The sequence below is a fragment of the Hylobates moloch genome, unplaced genomic scaffold (assembly GCF_009828535.3).
Source record: "Hylobates moloch isolate HMO894 unplaced genomic scaffold, HMol_V3 SCAFFOLD_10, whole genome shotgun sequence".
Taxonomy (NCBI): Eukaryota; Metazoa; Chordata; class Mammalia; order Primates; family Hylobatidae; genus Hylobates; species Hylobates moloch.
In genome coordinates, this window is record NW_026652285.1 from 76,313,036 (window position 1) to 76,335,656 (window position 22,621).

The following is a 22,621-nucleotide window of genomic DNA, read 5'->3' on the forward strand; positions in this document are numbered from 1 at the left end:
TATATCCCTATCAGTCAAGGAACCAGAGAAATTACAAATCACTATCAGGAATGAAAGAAGAGCTGCCACTGTGGATCTTACCTGGATTAAAAAGATACAAACTTATGACCATTTTTATGCCAATAAATTTGACAACTTAGACAAAATAGAAAAATTCTTTGAAAAATAAAACCAAAATTGACACAAGAACAGACAAAATCTGAATAGCCTCACGTCTACTAATGAAATTGAAATTATTATTAAATATCTTTCCACAAAGAAAACTCCAATCCTACAATGAGTACTCCAAGTTTCACTCATAAATTTTACCATTTAAGGAAGAAGTAACACCAATCTTATAAATAGAAGGGGAGAGAACACTTCCTAGTTTTTTTTTTTTTTTTTTTTTTACTAGACTAGTATTGTTCTAATAGTAAAACCTGACAAAGACAAAACAAAAAAGTTAAAGGAAAGCAACCCTCATGAATATAGGAACAAAAATTCTTAAACTATTATCAAATTAAATCTAATGACATAAAAGATTAGCCATTACAAAGGTTTTTTTTAACAGACGGTGCCGACAACTTGATATTTATATGAAAAAAATGTAAACATTGACCCTTAACAACATACACAAAAATAAATAAAAATGGGTCATAGGCCCAGAAGTAAGTTCTAACACTTTTAGAAGAAAATATAGTGACCCTACATTATGCAAAGATTTCTTAGGACAAAGAAGACACAAGGAAAAAATAGACTAATTGAACTTCATCAAAATAAAGTTGAAAAAAATCTCTTCAAAAGACACTTAAGAAAATGAAAAGACAAGCTACAGAATAAGAAATTATTTGCAATGTATACATTTAACAGAATTGCATCCAAAATGTTTAAAGAACTCTTGCAACCCACTTGTTGCCATTTGCATGGATGGGAAACTGAGTGGTCGACTGAGTTAAACTGCTGACACCTTAGCATGCAAGGTAGTGCAACACACTGACTTCTAATGATTCTATTTCTCACTGCAGCGCATTTGAATTTTTTTTTTTTTTTTTGAGATGGAGTCTCGCTCGGTTGCCCAGGCTGGAGTGCAGTGGCGCGATCTCGGCTCACTGCAAGCTCCGCCTCCCAGGTTCATGCCATTGTCCTGCCTCAGCCTCCCGAGTAGCTGGGACTACAGGCGCCCGCCCCTACGCCCGGCTAATTTTTTTGTATTTTTAGTAGAGACGGGTTTTCACCGTGTTAGCCAGGATGGTCTCCATCTCCTGACCTCGTGATCCGCCTGTCTCAGCCTCCCAAAGTGCTGGGATTACAGGTATGAGCCATCGCGCCCGGCCGCATTTGAATTTTTTTAATGGCAGTTTCTGTCTTTAATAAAGCTATAATACTAATTTTTAATATCTCAACTTCCTGAGTACATGTCTGTAATAATCTGTGGGATGAAATGAGAATTATATATAAAGCACTTCTGCATAGCAAAACATAATAGTTATTTTACAGAAATGCAATTGTTTTATTTGGAGTCTGAAATACATGCTTTTTTTCATGGAATACCATTTTTACTTGAACAAATTTCTTACAGACAAACTGTGGTTATTAGGTTTATGGTATCAGGTATCCATTTCTCAGAATTGAACAAAGTGAGCCTGTTATATAAACCTGACAAATAGGTTGCCAGTTGTAAAATTGTAGCTTTCAAATGAAAATTAGAATTTTGGCAAACTTGTATTCATTATGAGCTTGACATATCTTAATATTTCAAGACTTGTCCAATACAACTGGTGGCAACGTTAACAAATGAGGTTTTTTTGATACTGTATTATGAAATGTGTTAACATTTAGGAGATATGCATGATTCAGTGAATGGCATTTTCCAGTGGCCAGTGTGTGATATTACAAAGTCATTATGTGGGTAAAATAGGCATTCACAGTGCAGGAATGATCAATGGTTTTAATATTACAGAGTACAAAAACTTTATTGATTTGGTTTCAAACTCCACATTGCAACTAAATTTTAAGACGCTATTGTCACAGATTGTTTTTAGTATTAAGGAAAAATATTTACATTATTTGAAAAGACTCTTAAAAATATTTCTACCTTTTCCAACTACTTATTTGTTCTCAATTCTACTTGGGTTACTCAATTTGCCTAAAGTTATACAGCTAGAAAATAGAAAAGCCAAAGTTTGAATTCAGACTGTCTAGCTGATAAGCCCATACTCTTAGATATTACACCATTATAATGAATGAGAAATACTCCTAAATTTATGTCTGGAGCTGAGATAACATTCGGTTCCCCCTTGAATAGAAATATAATATTCTGGCCTGGCACAGTAGCTCATGCCTGTAATTCCAGCACTTTGGGAGTCCGAGGCAGGTGGATCATCTGAGGTCAGGGGTTCGAGAACAGCCTGGCCAACATGGTAAAATCCCATCTCTATTAAAAGTAAAAAATTCAAAAAAATTAGCAGGGCATGGTGGTGGGCGCCTATAATCCCAGCTGCTCAGAAGCTGAGGCAGGAGAATCGCTTGAACCCGGGAGGCAGAGGTTGCAGCGAGCCGAGATTGTACCACTGCACTCCAGCCTGGGCAACAGGGTGAGACTCTCTCTCAAAAAAAAAAAAAAAAAGAAATCAATAGTATCAGCCCTTTTATGTATTGCACCTATTGCTTCCTATTCTATTTTTGTATGTGTGAAAAGTATATAAATTGCCTAAGCTATTGTGTTACAAGGTTGAAAGGTTTTATTTTCACATCTTTCAACTTTAATCAAAGACAAATTTTTAAATCCCTTAGTAATTTAGTTATAGAAGTCTACTATATTGCTAATTACTTAGAATTGAACATTCAAGGCATATGTTAATTTGAAGAAAAGGAAAAAGCGATCTAATGGAGGAGAAAAAGATTTTTATCCTGAGATTGCTTCTAGCTCAGCATAAGGAAGCAGGTATTAAACATATCCTGATTACCTCTGCTTTGTGGGACCAGAAAGAACATAGGTAATTTACTTTTATAAATAATTCCAATATTTTAAGCCATATCGTCCACGCCGTCTGTCACATAATTTCCATTAGGACTAAATGAACCAAAAATGTACTGTGTTGCTACTCCATGGCCCATGCTATCCTGGTGCCTTTTCTACTAACAATTTAGATTGAAAAATGTGGGTTCAGGGTAAAGAGAGAAAATAAAGGAAGAAAACAAGGATGCATTGACTGCACAAATTTTGATCTATTAGCTCCTTTTAACAACTCAGCACAGTTGCTATTATTACTCTCATAGATAAGAAAACAGGCTCAGAGATGTTAATTTACCTCCCCTCAACTGAGGTATAGCAGAATCAGAATTTAAATACATCTCTTCAATTCCAAGGTTCATGATTTTTCAACATGTGTTTCTAAAATGCCATTTAATAATGTAAAAACTATTTAAAGGAAAAAAAAACTTTCTACACAGATTTACTTAAATATATAGGATCATAAACTTCTAAATGAACTCTTTTGCCTTCCATTCTTTTAAACTGAAAGAGCAAAAAATACACAATGACTACAAACAACCATGAAACCACAATTTAGCTCAACATCTCATCATACAGATAAAGGGGTGAAATAAAGTTGCAGCATAGAGACTCATATATCTGATACAGAGCATATTAACATGTATTATGAACCATGTAATGACTCATTTTTCCCACCACTTTTCTCAATGTAAATCACTGTAATCTTGTGCAGTATGCTATTTTGCCATCACCTACTAGGACAAAACCATGTACATACTAAGAACACCTCTGTTCTTTTATTTAGTGGCCCAATTGCATTAAAGCATTCCTACTTCATGCTAAAGATATTTTTATGCAATTATAAAGGCAAGCAATGAAATCACTTGTATCAAGAATACAAGTTATTTATTAAGATGAGCCTCAAACATGCCTATATTCATTTTTAAACTTACCAAAAGAAAAAGCACAAAATTTAAAATATTGAGAAGTTAACAGACCCCTGAAAATGTATCCTAAGACCCCTCCCCAGAGGTCCTCAAACTGCAGTTTGAGGAGGACTACACTATAGCTTATGAAAGTGTATATGCTTTTTATATAGGATCATTATTTTCTGACAAAAGTTTCTTCCACAGTAACAGTTTCCTCAGAGGATTTTTACTAATATTTCTTATCTATGTTCTACTGTACTTTGTGTAGCGTAAAGCTTTTTCCCCATCTCCCTGAAGAGTGACAGCTTCAGAACACCCTTCTTGACTTTGGGACTAAGAACAGCTAGCTGGAATAGCTCTTCCCATTTAGGTCTAGCTCTGAATTTCTCAAAGTTCTGTACAAAAGCTAAATGTAATCTATTTATTGTCCTTTCTCTTTCATAATGTGAAATTGATGATGTTAATAATATCAACTAGATAGATTGCTAGACAAATTAGAACATAGTAAATGTTCTTGCAGTTTCTTGACACATACAAGGTACTAAAAAATGTTAAACTCTATCACCACTAACATAAATCAAAATTATTCTATACTATTCCAAATGTACATTTCCACTTATATTGTTATCATGTCTTATAGATTAATTTCTCATCCCAACAAACCAAACTCTTTGGACTCAGAGAGCAGTCTTATTCTAGCATTTTCAGTGCCCAAATTAGTGCTTAGCACTTAGTTTTTCTATCAATCAGGAATTGCTGAACTAGTGAATTCTTGCTTATGTCACCTCACATGTGATGTATAATACCTTCACATGAAACACTGTAGTAACAAACATTTTATAAGATTTCTGTTTTTTTTTTTGAATTGCCTTCCGTTTACCTAACATAATAAACGAAACATAGTAGGAAAGAATTGTATAAATTAAATCACACCTCCACCCAATCACACGCACACGTCTCCTTAAGAGCTCATCTGATTCAACCCCATAATTATTTTCACTGTGAGGCAATTTACATTTAGGAATGTCAAGGAACTTCTTGTCTCTGAATGTCCAACCCAGTACTTTCTCCCTTATGTGTGCTGCCTACTACCCCTACCTACTCTGTGTCTTGGTTATTTGTAGTTTTCTTATATATATTTTTTGTGCATTACTCAAATTTTCCATGCTATTTTACTTGTCTGTTTCTTCTGCCTATAAGCCCTTTATTTCAGTCTCTGTCTAGAAATTGTTTGTGTATCTTTCAAGTGTCAGATTTAATGCTATGTCTACTGAGGCCTTGCTGCAGATAACTTGAGATGCTGCCTCTTTCATACTTTTTCAGTAAGTCAAGACCTGTCAGGATGGTTACTATATTATATTCTCTCCGTGTTATACCCCCTGGAAAGCAAGGAGGACAGGGAGAATGTTTAATGTATCTCTTTATCCTTAGTACTTAGCATAGTACCTGACACAGAGAGATTAACAAATGTTTCTTTCTTCATCTGATACATAATAGTTTACATATTTATGGAGTACATGTGATATTTTGTTGCATATATAGAGTGTGTAATAAGTCAAGGGATTTGGGGAATCCATCGCCTTGAGTACTTATCATATCTATGTTTTGGGAACATTTCAAGTTATCTCTTCTAGCTAAACAAGTATTTCTAAATGGAAAGTGTTAGACTTGTTAAAAAGTTTTTCATTTTATTAAAGATTCATGAGTTTATAATTGAGGAAATCTCAAGCACCTGGACAAGAGGTAGAGCAGATGGCTTTTCAGGAGATCCATTACGGTACTTGTAACCAAATCACAGGTAGTCTATTTGTAAGACAGCTATAGGCATAGAGGCTCTGATGATTAATACTTCTGGATAAGAGTGGGAAATGAATGAACCTTTACTGGTAGCAAAAGACAATGTCATTCCAGGGGAGAGGGAAGGACATGCATAAGGCATGAAAATATGAAACATTAAATGTTGGAGACTAAAAATATTTCTATATGCCTGGGTTATGGATTGTGTAAATGGAATCAAGAAAAGAAGCTGGAAAGGCAGTTCTACAACTGGATTGAGAAAAGTATTTGACTTTAAACTGTCTTCCTAACAAATTTGATTTGACTGGAAAATTAGAAGATCCTAAAACAATGATCAATCAGGAGAAAAGCGGTGTGAGAAATTTTTTTAATGTGGATGTGGACTCATGTTCTAACCTTGCGAATTTAGCGCAATTTTAACGAGAGCAAAAACCAGTGACATAATTAATTTTCTAAACAGAGAGAAAAATACTGCTAAGGCAAATCCAAGGTGTTCCCTGGATTTTAGACAAAATCAGTGGGAAAAGAACCACACTGAAAACTATCTTGGCCTTCTGATTTGCTTTCTGTTACAAAGCATTATCCATAGCTAAATATGCAAACTGATATATTCAAACTCAAATTCACAATGTAAAAATTGTCAGTCCACTCATTTTTCAACTGCAGGCATACTATGAACATCTACTACACTTTTTGCTGCCACCTGCTTTGTCCAACCTATGGATACCACAACAGACCTAACTCAGAACCCAAAACAGGAATAAAATTTGGCCTATATTCGATGCTTGGAACTTAGAGTCTAGGTAACTATGTCAGAATCACTTCTCTTTGAGGCTTCTCTCATTCATCCATCCTTCCGGTGCTTTCCTCTTTCCTCCTCTCTTGAAGCTATCTACTCAAGTCTTGCTGACTACAAACCTAATTTTCCTATTTTCTCATGGTCTTCTTTTTTAAAAACATTTTTTTAGAGATGAGATGGTCTCACCATCTTACCTAGGCTGGTCTTGAACCCCTGACCTCAAATGATCTTCTTTGTGTCAGCCACCTGAGTAGCTGGGACTACAAATATGCACCACGGCGGGCTTCTTTTGGTTTTGAATCACTTCCATGCCCTTGTAGGTCTTTTGCTAGTATTTCTACAGGAGAGCTTTCTCCCAAAATGCAATTTGTTTTCTGAAACCCTGTTTCTACCCTACTCCTAGGTCCAGCCTTCATTTCCCAGAGCTATAGCCCAGGCTAAGCCTTTGACCTTCTGCTTAATCTGAGAAGAAAATTTGGACTCTTATAGTATTTTCAGCAAAAAATATTCTGGTGAGCAACTTAAGTCATTTTTTTTCTTTCTCTGAAAGGAAATAAAAAGTTTGGAGGAGTAATACCAAACTAAGTAGGCATAGTTACTTCCAAATCCCTTAAATAATGATGATTTCCAACATTTCACAGGAAACATTATCAAATAATCCAGATAAAAAGATTTGTTGCACAGTAAGTATATAAATATAGCAACTGCCACAAATGAAAGCATTTCTTAGCACTAAATCTTTTAAAGTGAAAAACAACAGTTTAGTGTGTTGGTACAAAAGCCTGTTTGAGCCATGTGCAGTTTGTGACAAAATCTACTGAAACTAGTAATCTTCATGTTTTCATATATATTTTTCCCTGAAAACATATGGTCATAGATTTCATAGATTTTCAGTTCTAGTTTTTAACTTCTCACCCAAATTGCCATTCTTAATTCAAATTCCTTTCTGCAATGAAAGCATAGAATTTCAAGTGGTATTTTTTTTTTTACTCTGTGTGTGTGTGTGTGTGTGTGTGTAGACATAAAAGAACATTTCCAGTGAGAGAAAAATACGTGTGGACCACTGTTATATGTTATATATACACACACACATAGGCTGTATATATGTAATTAATTATATATATATAATTGTATATATATAATTTGGTGTTAAAAGGTCTCAGTATAAGTTTTTCTTACTTTTGACCGGTGCGATTCAGAATACAAAATAAGTAGACAGCACTTATTTGGAGAGGGATTGGCATCACTTTGTCACTTTGTAGATCATGTTTTTTAGATGGGGCTGCTATTGACCATTTTCTTAAAAAAGAAATGCACCAAACAACATACAGCTTTTGCATTTTACATGCCTATGAAACAAAGTTATAAAGTACTAAATGACATTGATAAAATTTTAGAATTATACCATAGTATTCTTTTTCTTTTCAAGCTTTCAATTACCTCTTTATAATTATTTTATTTATTTATTTATTTATTTATTTATTTATTTATTTAGAGACAGAGTCTTGTTCTGTTGCCCAGGCTGGAGTGCAGTGGTGCAATCTCAGGTCACTGTAACCTCTGCCTCCCTGGTTCAAGCCATTCTCGTGCCTCAGCCTCCCAAGTAGCTGGGATTACAGGCATTCACCACCATGCCTAGTAGAGATGGGGTTTCTCCATGTTGGCCAGCCTGGTTTTGAACTTTTGACATCAGATGATCCACCCCCTCCTCAGCCTGCCAAAGTGCTGGGATTACAGGAGTGAGCCACCATGCCCACCTTATTTTAAATATTTTTAAATTCTCTTACAAATAATGTGTGCATGGGCATGGCAAAAGAAATTCAAAATTTACGTTTTATACCTATAAAAAGAAAACCGTTCCTCCTACTGTCCACTCACATTTCTATTTCCAGAGTAACCCTTTTAGACCATTTCTATTTTACTCTTTTCTAATTAATCAATTTTCTCTTTCCATTGTGTCAGCACCATAAAGGTATTTGAGTACATTTATTTTTGATCGAGATTATGGAAGAGACCTTCCTATTTAATTGTCCTTGAGCAGAAATTCCATCATGCATGCTACTGCTTATTTGCATCCTCCATAGTGTAATAGACCTACCTGTGCTATGTAGTGAAGTTCTCTAGTGGACTTCTCACAACCTACACATGACGAATCAACTTTAGCCTAAAACAAGATTTATATTGGAATGACATATAACATTGTTCCACACTTATTTTTCTCTCATTGGTAATGTTCTTTTATGTCTATAACTGTTACTGTAAACATATTAGGTTGGTGGAAAAGTAATTACATTTTTTGCCTTTTTTTTTTTTTGAGATGGAGTCTCACTCTGTCACCCGGGCTGGGTTGCAGTGGCATGATCTCGGCTCACTGCAACCTCTGCCTCCCGGGTTCAAGGATTCTTATTCCCCAGCATCCTGAGTAGCTGGGACTACAGGTGTGCACCACCATGCCTGGCTAATTTTTGTATTTTTGGTAGAGACGGGGTTTCATCATGTTGGCCTGGATGGTCTCGAACTTCTGCTCTCAAGTGATCTGCTCACCTCAGCTTCCCAAAATGTTGGGAATACAGGCGTGAACCACCGCACCTGGCCAGTTTTTGCTATTCCCCTCAATGGCATAAACCACAATTACTTTTGCACCAACATAATTGGTGTTTCTGATGCCATTCAATTATTTTTACAAAAGAATTCAAGACAACATTTTGTCAGATTTTCTGCTGCTTCTCACATGTCTAGTTAAGTTTCATCAATCAGGAGCATAGTTTTATATAGTTTGAAAAGTTGATGGGACTCTGTTTAGATAATTTTAAATCAATTTTGGCATGGTCCGCTCACCTACCTCACTCCCCTCTGGTCAGAAAGAAAATTATATTCTGAGGGGGAAACAAACTCTCTTGGTCCCAACTGTCTTACAAAGATTTTCTTGGTGAAGCACAAACCTGCATGTCTCGTTATTTATGATTGCTTTTAGGAAAATACTACATATATTTATTTGTTTTACCATGTGGAGTTTTAAAAGGTTACATAAAAGGTTTGAAGACAGTATGCAAAAATGTGAAATCACTTATAGAATAGTGGCTATTGAGTGTTTTTTATATTCAAATAATCCAGTCATGTTATTGTTATAGTAGTATATTTTGTTTTTTAAAAAATAATGTTTATAAGCATAACTTGTTAAGAAGTTTAGGAACAACCAAAGTTTGTATTCGAATGAGATGCTGGGGTACAAAGGACGTTTGGTGAAAAAGTTGATTCAACTCAAAAGAAATCTAGTGAGTATAGGACATTTCCCTACTTGAACTACCTGTCTCTGTCATGTTTCCATATCAGCCTAGTCTGAACTGAACAGACACATTTATGTCAGTTTATTAGCCATCCATCTGAAGATAAGAGAGGAAGAGTCTAACAGTAATAAGACTGGAGAGTGAGGACATCTAAAAATCAATAACCACCCATATATGGCTAAACATGGGGCTTTCAGAAACCTCTATTAGTTAAACAAACTAACCAAAAAAAGCACTTAATAGAATATTGTATATTAAGTTATTCTGCGTATAAAATAGAATGAAGTACTTAAAATGCAGAGATTAATATATTTACGTCTTTTAATATAATAAATACATAAGAATCAAGAATTAGGCTTTTCTTTTTTCTCAATGTTTATAAAACAAAATAAACTTTATGAAAGAGAAAGATATGATTAAACCAAACAATAGCCTGAAGTAAAATAGTGATAGGGCAGACAAATGTAAAGGAAACTACATAAGAAAATTCATCATAATACTAAAAAGCAGGTAGAATTAAAATTTATATTAGAAGCAGTTAAGTTCCGTCTAAAAAATCAAATCAATATTGTGAAAAACAATCGTAAAGTACTATTTCAGTTACAGACAAGAAAAAAACTAAAAATTAATGAAAGTTAAAAATACCTCTAACCTAGAGTTCAGCTAAAAGATACCTAATACACAATAATTAGTTCTTGAACAATAGTCAAGAACAAAGAGACCAGATAAAAACAAAGATGTAAGGAAAGAATATTTTCCTAAGTTGAAGAAAGGCTTGACTTCAAAAGGTCTTTTTGAGGGTTTTTAATGCTTAATGGAGAGAAAAATCATACAGATAAACCCTTTAAATATATGTATACATATATATGTGTATATATATACACATATATATGTATACATATATGTATATATATACACATATATGTATACATATATGTATATATACACATATATATGTATACATATATGTATATATATACACATATATATGTATACATATATGTATATATACACATATATATGTATATATATAAATACATATACAAATTAAATTGTTTATATACAGACTTTATTTAAAGTATAAATAAAGAATCTCATAAGATGTTTGGCAAAAATGCCTTACAGAAGACAAAAGTTCTGATTGGCCTCTGATATCTCCTTCACAATGTTATATAGCAGAAGATAATTTGAATAGAATCTGAATGAGAGAAAGTCATGAATTCTATATTCAGCCAAATTGTTAATAATGTGAAAATGCAACAGAATGTCATTCTCAGTTATGCAAAGTTTCAAAAAAGGTATCATCCACATTGTCTCCATGAAAAAACAAACCCCAAAATAACTCCAAGCAATAGTCCAGCTACCTAAGGGATATGTCAAAATATAGAATGAATTAGAGGAGTTGCAGTTTAAAAAGTTTAATGGTGACCACTGAAATCAACATTGTTAAAATTTTTAAAGATTACAAAAAAAGTAAATATTAATGATTGAAAGAAAGCAATCAATAGATTTTGAGATGAACCTGGCCAACAAATGCAGCATAATGGGCAGAACCAATCTTTGAGATGTGCCAAAATGTCACATACTTTCATTAAGGGATCACTTTTTGGAATGTTGTTTGGATGTTGCAGGGAGAGAGGCTTTCATACTGCTTCCATAGATATACACTAATAAAGTACTAATGTCCTATTTGTCCATGTGAAGTGGAATAAAGTGGGTAGCTAACAATTTGTAGTTCACATTTGTGCAGTATTCTCTAGTAGACACTTTTTTTTTTTTTTTTTTTTTGAGATGGAGTTTAGCTTTTGTTACCCAGGCTGGAGTACAGTGGCGTTGATCTCAGCTCACTGCAACCTCCACCTCCTGAGTTCAAGCGATTCTCCTGCTTCAGCCTCATGAGTAGCTGGGATTACAGATGCCCGCCACCACGCCCAGCTAATTTTTTATATTTTTGGTAGAGATGGGGTTTCATCATGTTGGCCAGGCTGGTCTTGAACTCCTGACCTCAGGTGATCCACCTGTCTCAGCCTCCCAAAGTGCTGGGATTACAGGTATGAGCCAATGTGCCTGGCCTCTAGTAGACACTTTAAAAGGTTTTACTTAGTTAATTCTTACAGCATTCTCAAAAGGTGGGTATTATCAGGTCTATTGTGCAGATACGGACAATAAGAATCAGATTAGTTAAGTAATTTGCCAAAGGACACACAGATAATAAATGATAGAACTGACATTTTTGTACAGGCCTGTGCCATCCCAAAGCCTAGAATTTCCCTGTTTATATTACATCACTTCCCACTGGTGTCCATTTTCAACGACTGGTTTTACCAAACACTTTAGTTAGGAAGAAACCTTTTTATCTTCATCTCATAGTAGACTGTGCTTAGATTTAGCACACTGAATGTGGCCTCTTTTTTAAAATGTATGATATTTACTGTATAAATTATCCAAAGGGTACATCTGTTTCCCCAATTTTAAAATCCATGGTAATTGTTCACACAAATAATTACAGAGAACTATATACCATATTCCACCTTTAAAAACATAAGAAAAAATCTACAATAATCAATTATATGTGATATTTGTAATGCTACACAGTAAATGAATTCCAAAGCAAGTTTCCACTTAAAATTATGTATAGTCCAGATTTTATCCCAATGATGCCAAATTTAAATGCTTTTCATTATTTCTGATTTAAAAATTTACTTGACAAACTATCTGTAATGAATTCAAATAGGTTATATTTACAATGCACAACTGAGCTCTACAAAACAAAAGAGGCTATACAGCACCGTAATGTTTACCACATTTCCATTAGAAGTCAACATTCTAATTAATAGGTGGCCACAAATCTGTATTTCATGCAAAATAAAATTTATTTATAATCATAGTTTATTATGATTATGCTACCTTAAATTTATTGCACTGCGAATTTTATTAGAAGCATTAAAATGGAGTTAGAAACAATTTAGCTACCAATTTACTGACATACTGTTAAAGAAAAAGTCAACTTCACAGGCTAAATTAATTCCATGTGTGCATTTAAACGCTGAGTGTACATTGCTCATATTGGTGCCTTGTGAATCTGAACTTTGGATGAGGAATTCTATTCCAAAAACATGGGGAAATCCAAACTTAGTCTGGCATAAACCACTCTGGTCTAAAGCTAAAGTAACATTCAGAAATGTAGGAACAATGTACACAGAGCTAAGATTCAAATATCAGTAAGTTTCCCAAGTTCACAAGATTTATTGTAACATAAGATGTACAGTCACCAATTCAAATATAGGCAAATGCACTCACTTTCCCTCTTGAATACATAAATCATAGAATAGTTTGATGCATGTTTTTAATTGGTCTTTGCAATTCCAAAAAAGGATGGACAAGGTTTGACTGTATCCTTTTTAAACAACTTTTTTCTCTTTAGAAAAATATGTGGTTCACCATTGAAAATACATAGAAGACAATAAAAATCACTCAGAATGTCATTATGTAGTTATAACCACTGCACATTATCATGAATTAACTTTTTGTATTTCTATTATATACATAATACATACTTTCTTAATTTAAAAGGAGTATTTCTTTAGATTTTTAACATTTGAACAATTTGCATATTTCCAAATGTTCTTATATTACATGATTTTTAATTATGTGTATAATTTAATGCATTCCATCACAGAAGGTATATACTCTCCATAAGTACGTTACATGTATATGTATATGCTATAACTGTGATAGAATGCATTTATATTTAAATGATAGAAATAATTGTGGAATTTGTTCATATTTTGTAAAAGAAACTATGCAAAAGTTATATATATTTTTTATTTATTTATTTATTTATTTATTTATTTATTTATTTATTTATTTGAGACAAAGGCTCACTCTGCTGCCCAGGTTGCATTGCAGTGGCATGATCTTGGCTCACTGCAACCTCTGCCTCCTAGGTTTAAGCAATTCTCCTGCCTCAGCCTCCCGAGGTGCTGGGACCATAGGCACGTGCCACCATTCCTGGCTAATTTGTGTATTCTTTTTTCTTTTTTCCTTTTTTTAGTAGAGACAGGGTTTTGCCATGTAGGCCGGGTTGGTATCGAATTCCTGACTTCAGGTGATCCACCGCCTCGGCCTCCCAAAGTCATACATGTTTTTAAAAAAGAATTTATAAATACATGTATACTATATATATGTATATGTATGTAAAACAGAAAAATAGGTCTTTGTAAACATCTAATTGTTTTTGATCTTTTGACTGTTTCCAGATTTTGTAGTTGTAAATAACTTTGCAATGAACATTGCTATTGTTAATCTTTGCACACATCCTTATATATTGCTGTGTTTTTTCAATGCCAGTTACATGGTAGGTATCTAATAAGTATTTGTTAAATGAGTATTTTTCAAAGCATTTATAAATTTAGTAGCAAATATATAATTCTGCCTTCAAGATCTTTCCAATATTGAAAACATGTTAAATATCACAGTAAATTTTACTGCTAGAATTTTAGAATTAAACCAGTAAACCAGGGCATTCTTTTTCTTTTCAAGCCTTCAATTACATCATTATCATTATTATAAATATTTTTAAATTCTGTTATGTGTGCATGGGCATGGCAAAAAAATTCAAAATTTATATTTTATACCTGTAAAAAAAATTGTCTCACCCACTCTCCACTCGGGTTTCTATTTCCAGAGTAACCCTTTTAGACCATTTCTATTTTAGTCTTTCCTAATTAATATTACCAATTACATCTTTCAATTGTGTCAGCACCATAAAGTTATTTGAGTACATTTATTTTTGATCAAAGAGATTATGGAAGAGACCTTCCTATTCAATTGTCTTTGAGCAGAAATTCCATCGTGCATTCTACTACTTATTTGCATCCTTTATATTGTAATAGACCCATTCCTTGCTGTGTAGTCGACTTCTCACAAGCTAGACATGGCAAGTCGACTTTAGTCTAAGACAAGATTCATATTGGAATCACATATAATGTTGCACTTTCTTTTCAAGCATTCCTCTTGTGTAGATAAGTCCACAAACAAACACAAATAATATTTAGGACATTATGGCTCATAATAACTTCTATCCTAATAAACTATATTATTATCTAGGTTAGCATAGTTTATGTAGACTAGGGTTATTCAGTGCATTGTCTTGTCGTGATATAACTTATTCTATGGATGAGTTTTACACTTTTCTTCCTGATTTATTATATAAATGAGCTTTCCTAATCTATAAAAATTGCTAGTAACCTTTTCATGCTCTGAATTTTCTTGCCCCACTCTTACCAGGGAATTGGGCAAGATGAACTTTAAATAACAATGCTGAATATGTTTTATGGCCTGCCTCAACACTGGAGAACAGAAACATTTATATTACGGGTAAAAACTTTTGACATGGTTATAGGAGGCTGCTGAGTTACTCATATTGGGGTCAGCACAAGATAGGTGTTCAGGAGGGCACAGGAAGTGAGGCCATGAGCAGAGCCTAGAAAAATTAACAGGCTAATTCTTGAGAAGGCACTGGGGTGGAATCATCCTCATTCTCTTGCCTAGAGAAGCCAGTCAGGCAATTATGAAAATAGTAAGAGAAATCCAGGCATGATGGAATGCCTAGGGTCGTAGAGTAATATGGAATTCTCATCAGAAAAGTACTGAGTAGCCTTTATTAAAAAAAAAAAAGTTGCTGGGTTTAACATAAAGATCAAATCATCATCTCTGAATACTTTTCTAGCTATCTGCCTTTTTTCCCACCCACCCCTGCAAACACACACATACAATTTCATGCCAAAGCAGGACACAATCTATTCAACCACTCTGTGTGGCTCTTATCGGTATCCTCAGCTACACAGACTTTCTCTTCCCAAATCTCTCTCCCTGTAAGATATATTAATATAAACACTTTTTCCAAATGTTTGGTGTTCTTGGATGTTTTTCTTTTTGGTGGTTTTTTTGTTTTATGTTTTTGTTTGTTTATAATGTTACTTTAATAAACATCTTGTTAAGTATAACATGTTAAAGAAAAGTGCATTCCTGGCCAACCTGGTGAAACCCCGTCTCTACTAAAAATACAAAAATTAGCTGGGTGTGGTGGTGTGTGCCTGTAGTCCCAGCTACTCAGGAGGCTGAGACAGGATAATCACTTGAACCTGGGAGGCGGAGGTTGCAGTAAGCTGAGACTGTACCACTGCACTGCAGCCTGGTGACAGACTGAGAATCTGTCTCAAAAAAAGAAAAAAGAGAAAAGTGCATACAGCATAAGAATTCATAACTTAATGAATTAGTAAATACATCTAACTAAATGGCCAGGGCCAGAATGTGTGTATAGGAGAGATTAAGCATGGAATATGATTAGAAAGGGAGGTAGTCCTTGGGAACTGACTTGAAGTTGCATTTACATAGCTCCATTCCCAGGAAATCAAAACAGGAGTAGTAAGTAAGAAGGAAACTCAATCCTAGGAACTGGGCCAACATAGAGTCAAGAAAGGAGTGAGTAGGAAGGGAAAAAGTGGTTGAAATTGAATTCTGAATTACACAGGACATCAAAAAACAATCTTTCTCTAACTTTTCACTGGTCCTATAACCAGTCTTGGTCAGAGATATTAAAAAGATTAAAACACTTCCAAATATGTAATATTTTTATTCACATTTTAATTTTAATCTCACTTATTTTCTACCACCACCTTAGACAACGGGGCTTAACATGTCTCTACTCTGTGTTTATGTATTTCTGTAGAGCATTTAAAGGAGAGAACTCTGAGCTATGTGGATTGAAACAAGGAATTGGAAAGAGAATAGACGTGACTGGGATTTATAATATCTCACTCAACTATATTTACAGAAACCTTTATCAAGCAGAGTGGCTTAGGCAGATTTTTTACAGAAGTGTGCCTCTCCCTGAAATCCATGAGACTTTGTAGTAATTGCTAGAAATACAGCTGCTTTCAAGTCAGATAGGATCATTAATTGTTTTATTTTTGTATATCAGGCCTTTGACTCTCACTATTTTGATCAAAATGTAACAAAGAAAAAAATTGTTTATTTTTGTTGGGTTTAATGATAGCATCCTGTTCTGATGAGAGTTTTACATAAGAGAAAACAGGAGGCACTGAAGAAAATATGGATTGCCCAGGTACTGTTACATGGGACATTCTTCACAGCTCACGACAAGCAGTAGTATTTTTTTAGAGTGACGGTTTTCAAATTGTGTTCCATAGGGTTTCATAGATATATTGCCATGGGGCTGAGAGCAGCCATGTGGTTCTGAGTTCCTGTCCATGAGTATAGCAGAGATGTTTTACTCTTTCCTACTGGATTATAGATTTTTTGTAGAAAATATGGACCCTAAAAAATATTTAAATAAATTTTAAAAATTAAAACACATCTTTAAAATAGGTTGGTATAGTAGTATTAAGCCCTACTTAATGTGTATCCATTTGTCTCCTATCTTAGGGTGGCAAGAAGGACACAGAAATGAGAAAGAAGAGATTTCAGTTGGGAAGTCAGAAATTTAGATGAGAATGTACGGGGACTCGGGCCTCAGTTTAGATTAGAAGTAGGTCCAGTATGTCCTAAAGATGTTACCTGAAAACAAAATGTAGCCATGAAAGCTAACTGAAAACTTTAATTCGACTTCCATATACTTTCTCTAAAGTACCTGTTATTTTCTTAGCCGAGAGAGAGAGAATGTGTATGTGAGAGGACTGAGACTCAGTCCTAGCCCTGCTGTTGGAGGTTGGGAGGGTGAAGTAGTAGAAGGACATTTATTGGGAAACAGTAGAACAGACACATAATAAAATACTTATAATACAATGTAGTAATTATCCAATGCATATTTTTTCAATGGATATTTGAATGAATATAAAAAAGTCTGCAAGAGCTCAAAGGTGGGGCTCTTTTCCTGAAGAGATTATATGGGAACATGGTATGATTGATAGGTAACAGTTTGTCTGGTGATTTGTAATTAAAAGGCATACTTCCATCATAGCACTATTAGAACTGTATTCCAATTGATGGTTCATGCATTCATTGAACAAGAATTACTTACTACCTAATGTCAGAAAATCTGCTAAATTCATATAACAGTAAGATAAGTAAAATAAAATAGCTATCCTGAAATAACTTACAATCTAGTTCAGGGATTTCTGATTTCTCCACAAATCTGGGGGTATGTTTTTTTCTTCCTTTTGATTTCCAGATCTTAGCCCAGTTCTTGGTATACAGTTGGATCTAAGGAAATATATAATGAATGCATGAATTCTCTTCGCATCCCTGAAAAGTAAGTTACTTATCCCTTTGATTCATTTTAGCCTTGTAATGTCATCAATACAAGCTTGTCATTACAGCCTTTCTGCTGTACTGAACTGATCACTAGAAACTGACACAGTGGGTAACGTTCACCCATACATTTTAAAGGGAGAACATTGGAGGATTATACTAAGAGCACATAGATGATAGGACCACATGGGTCATACTTGGCCAAGCCCTGGATACAAAGAGTAGCCACAAATGTCAGCTATTGACAGTGGATGGATTTAATAATGAGAAGATATGGTAATGTGGAGAAATGATAATACATTTCAAGCACTAATAACTACACAATACTGTGCCTGTCAATTTTACAGATATTTTATCCTCAGTCTTAGCAAAAGTCATGTAAAATTGTGGGGGCTTTTCCAATTTTACAGCAGAGAAGCTGAAGCATAGACAGTTGAAATAATTTGCTCAGAATGACAGAGGCAGAATAGAGACAGTTTTTAAAAATTAAATTTCAGTATCAAGATGAAGATATTTAAGGGAATCTGAAAAGGTAAGAATTATGAAAACCAATTTAATGCATCATCAGGGATAGTATTAGGGTCAGTGTTCCTGCCTATTATAATGGACTTAAAAATTTGTAAGTTGTGTATAGAGCATATAGATGCTATTGTGTAATTTATTATGAAATATAGCTGTTAAAATCATTTTTGCGGAGAAGCAATTTATTCTCAAGACTAAGATACTTAACATTTAAGGAGTCATTTCACTTAGGATGAAAAATAATATAGAAAAATTGAGATCTTTACAGTTTGCAATAGAAATGCCAAACAATTGTATTTGTTCATAAATAGGTCAAGTGAATAATTTGTCAAACCAGGACACTTAAAATCCTTGTTATGTAAAAAAAAAAAAAAAAAATTGGTAAAATCATTTAATGCATGAAAAGAACTGAAACTACAGGATAATTCAAAACCAACCAAGTAAAAATAGTCAAACAAGAAAAAACTATTGAATGTTTCTTGCTCTTATTTTTCAGTTTTCTTAAACACCATGAATCTAATTTATCAGAATAATAATGATTTAGTAATACCCAATATTTTTTTAAGTTTTACAAATACTTATTCTTATATTTTTCAAACTTCAATTTTTGGGATTGAAGTTCCAATTAAATTGCAGAAAACACACTTCACCTTTTCTCTCTCACTTATTATAACCAAAAGCCCTGGACAAAGTGCATAAAGTCACTAACTAAGAATTCTGAAGTATACTTGAGAGGGAAATAAAAACTAAAAGAATTACCAACACATCTTCCTGTTTGTTTGTTTTGTTTCTATGTCTCCTACTTTAGGTTTTAGTGTATCCCAAATCAGTGGGTGTGGATTAAAAAAAAAAAAAAAAGAGTCCAAGAAATTCTCTCTTATTTTCCAGCTAAAGGGAGAGAAAAAGGAGCCCTAGAATAGTTGTGGAGAAAATGCCAGTTAAAAAAAATTATAGCAGTCCAAGACCCATGCAAGCTCCAGTCATGAAACTGTATTTGCATAGCAATAGTAGTAGTGATTATACAGCCACCTAAAACTGTGAGATAAAATCCTTCTCCTTGACCAAAAAAAAACTTGGAAAAGATGTTCCTGTGGTCCAAAGAATGTGGAAGAAATTTTGGTTATCTCTCTCTTTTTTTCTCTTACCACTTTGCTGCTGATGTAGACCCAGTCATGAGAAGTGTTTGGAAGCATGGGGCACTAAAATTTTAGTTTAGTAGCCAGAGGATCAGGAAAAAATATTTCTTGGATACAGAATGTATGAGGAATGTCACAGAGAAGAAGTTCTATAGTAAAAGATTTCTACATTTATATGTAAGTTCCCAGGATCACTCCCTGATTTGCACATACATGGCACTGCGTTGAGGTATACTAAAGTCTAAATCACAGACCAGATCCTAGATGGCACAACTAGCACTGCAAAAGTTTTGACAACTAAACTGATATCTAAACTACAGCTCATAGAACACAGATTAAGACTTGCAGCTAACCTTAATGAGATTAGTTGTTGCTAAAACAAAATGCCAACATTCTCAGGAATAAGACAAAACCTTTATAATATTCATAAAGTTAGATACAATTAAAAATTACATGGCATACCAAAAAAAGATCAATCTCAGCAAAACTCAAGGATCCTATAAAATTCACAGATGCAAACCCTGAGATGACCCAGATGCTGGAATTATCACATTTTAAAACAGGAATTATAACTATATTTTGTGAAATAAGGGCAAATGCTCTTGAAACGAATGAGAAGATAGACATTCTCAATAAAGATGTAGAAACTATTAAAAAGTAACAAATGAAAATCATACAACTAAAAAATACAATAATAGAAAATTTTCAAAATCTCTTAAATGGCTCACTTGCCAAATGGATATATGAGAGGAAAAAATCAACTTGAAGATAGACCAGTTGAAATTTTCCAATTTGAAAGAATACTAGAAAGTTAATATTCATGTTAGTGAAGTTCTAGAGAGAGAAGAGAGAGATCAGTGCAGAAAACTTATTTTGAAAAATAATAGCTTAAGATTTCCAAAACTGTATGAAAAACATAATTAAAAAGATATAAGGAATGTGGCAAAAGCTAAATATGATAAACTCAAAGAAAAATACATGCTGATACATTATAATCGAAGTAATGAAAACTAAATGAGAAAAAATATTGAAATCAGACAGAAGAAAGTGACACAGTACATATAGGGGAATACCAATTTGAATGACCTCGGACTGTTCATCAGAAATCATGGGGGCAAAAAACAGTGGAACTATAAAGGGCTGAGAGAAACAAACAAGACTACCCAGAATTCTCTATTTAAAGAAAACAGCCTTCAGAAACGCAGGAGAAACAGGACATTCTAGGATGAAATAAAATGAAGAGAGTTTGTCTCCAGCAAACCTTCCCTGAAAGAAGGAAGTTGTGTGGGCAGAAGGATATCAGAAGGAAACTTGGAATTTCAGAATGAAGGAAGAACAGAAATAGTAAATAAGTATGTACATAAAATACCCTTTTTGCTTTAGTTCTTTAAAATATATATGACTGTGGAAATTAAAAAAATTATAAAATTATCTGATGGGTTTCAGACAATTTCAATGGGTTTTCCTGATCTTAACTACATATATGTTCTCCGAAGCACACCTCTTATCTTGTCAGCCTCCAAGGCCAACATTACAAAGGAGAAATATTGATGAATGAAATAAAAAAACATGTTTAGTGGAAATATTGTTATATTTGATATAAGAAGTGGAAACAAGAGCTTTAAATTTTATTTAAAACCTCCGTATGTTAAAACAAACTCAAAATTGAACTTGTTCTTCTGTTAGTGCAACTTATAAATATTAAGGAGGTAGGTACTTTTTTCACTGTTCCTTTTTGCATCGTCTTTCTTCTTTAGTTTCTTACTTTTTTATCCACGTTCTTTCCTCTTTCCTGTTTTTCTCTTCCTCCTCCCTACTCTGTCATACATAATATATGATAACTACAAAATAAAGAAGGTAGGGTAAAGAGACCTACATGGCTATGAAGATTCTATATTACACTGGAAGAGATAAAATATTAACTTTAAGCAGACCGAAAAACAAATATATATATACACACATATACACACACAGAGAGAGAGAGAAATCCCTATAGCAATCACTAACATAAACTAAAGGAAGACATAAAGTCAAAAAGCAACATAAAGTAAAATAGAATACTAAAACATATTCAAGTAATCCACAACAAATCAGGAAAGAGGAAACAGAAAGATGAAAGACAAAAGGATGAAGAGAAAACAAACAAGAAAATAGTAGACCAAAATCCAAGAATATCATTACATTAAATGAAAATGGTCTAAACACATCAATTTAAAAAAAAAAAGGACAGTCTTTCAGATTAGATTAACAAAAAAGATCCAACTATATGCTAGGTTAACTGCACACTAGGGAAGGCAAAAAGCCAAATATTGTATGAAATGATGGACATAGAGTCTGAGTTGTACTGATACATGGAGCCCTAAAATGTCATCATGACTTGTTAAAATGAGAGTATATAAAGGCTTGATAATAAATTAAAACTGGCTCAAATGAGTCCACAGGGTGCATGGGCCTACCTAGTGGTCATTTCTCTGATCCCAGGTATGACAAGCTGAGTAACAGCACAACACTTACATTGGATCTGTGGAGTGAAATCTGTCATAGCGTGAAATTCTAGGTGGAAGCCTCTCATACTGCAAAACTCCCATCCAAGCAAGCAAAAAAATAAAAAAATAAAAATAAATAACACCATATCCCTTGAGGTTGGCAGAAATTAGAGTCAATATAACAGAGTGTAGAGTTGGTGGTCCCTGCCATTTCTTGACTTAATTCAACACTCTGGCCCCTGAACAAGACGAAAGAATCTTGGAAAATGGGATTAGATTATGTCAGACTTAACCAAGGATTAACCCTGATTGTAGCCACAGCCACTATGCTACGTGAAATATCTTTGCTTGAGCAGATTAAAATGGCCCTAGATAGTGGGAATATAGCCATTGAATTATCAAATGTATTCCTTTTCA

The 22,621-nt window shown here is 33.9% G+C and overlaps 1 protein-coding gene across 1 annotated transcript in view; it reads left to right on the plus strand.

The window, feature by feature from the left end:
* The window catches only part of SMC2 (structural maintenance of chromosomes 2), a 54,525-nt gene extending 36,494 nt beyond the window's left edge, over window positions 1-18,031 (plus strand). Inside the window, exon 16 of the mRNA XM_058445235.1 lies at window positions 17,981-18,031. Within this exon, the coding sequence (XP_058301218.1) occupies window positions 17,981-18,016 (36 nt within the window). The 3' untranslated portion in view covers window positions 18,017-18,031. The remainder of the gene's footprint in view (window positions 1-17,980) is intronic.
* Window positions 18,032-22,621: the final 4,590 nt, after the last annotated feature.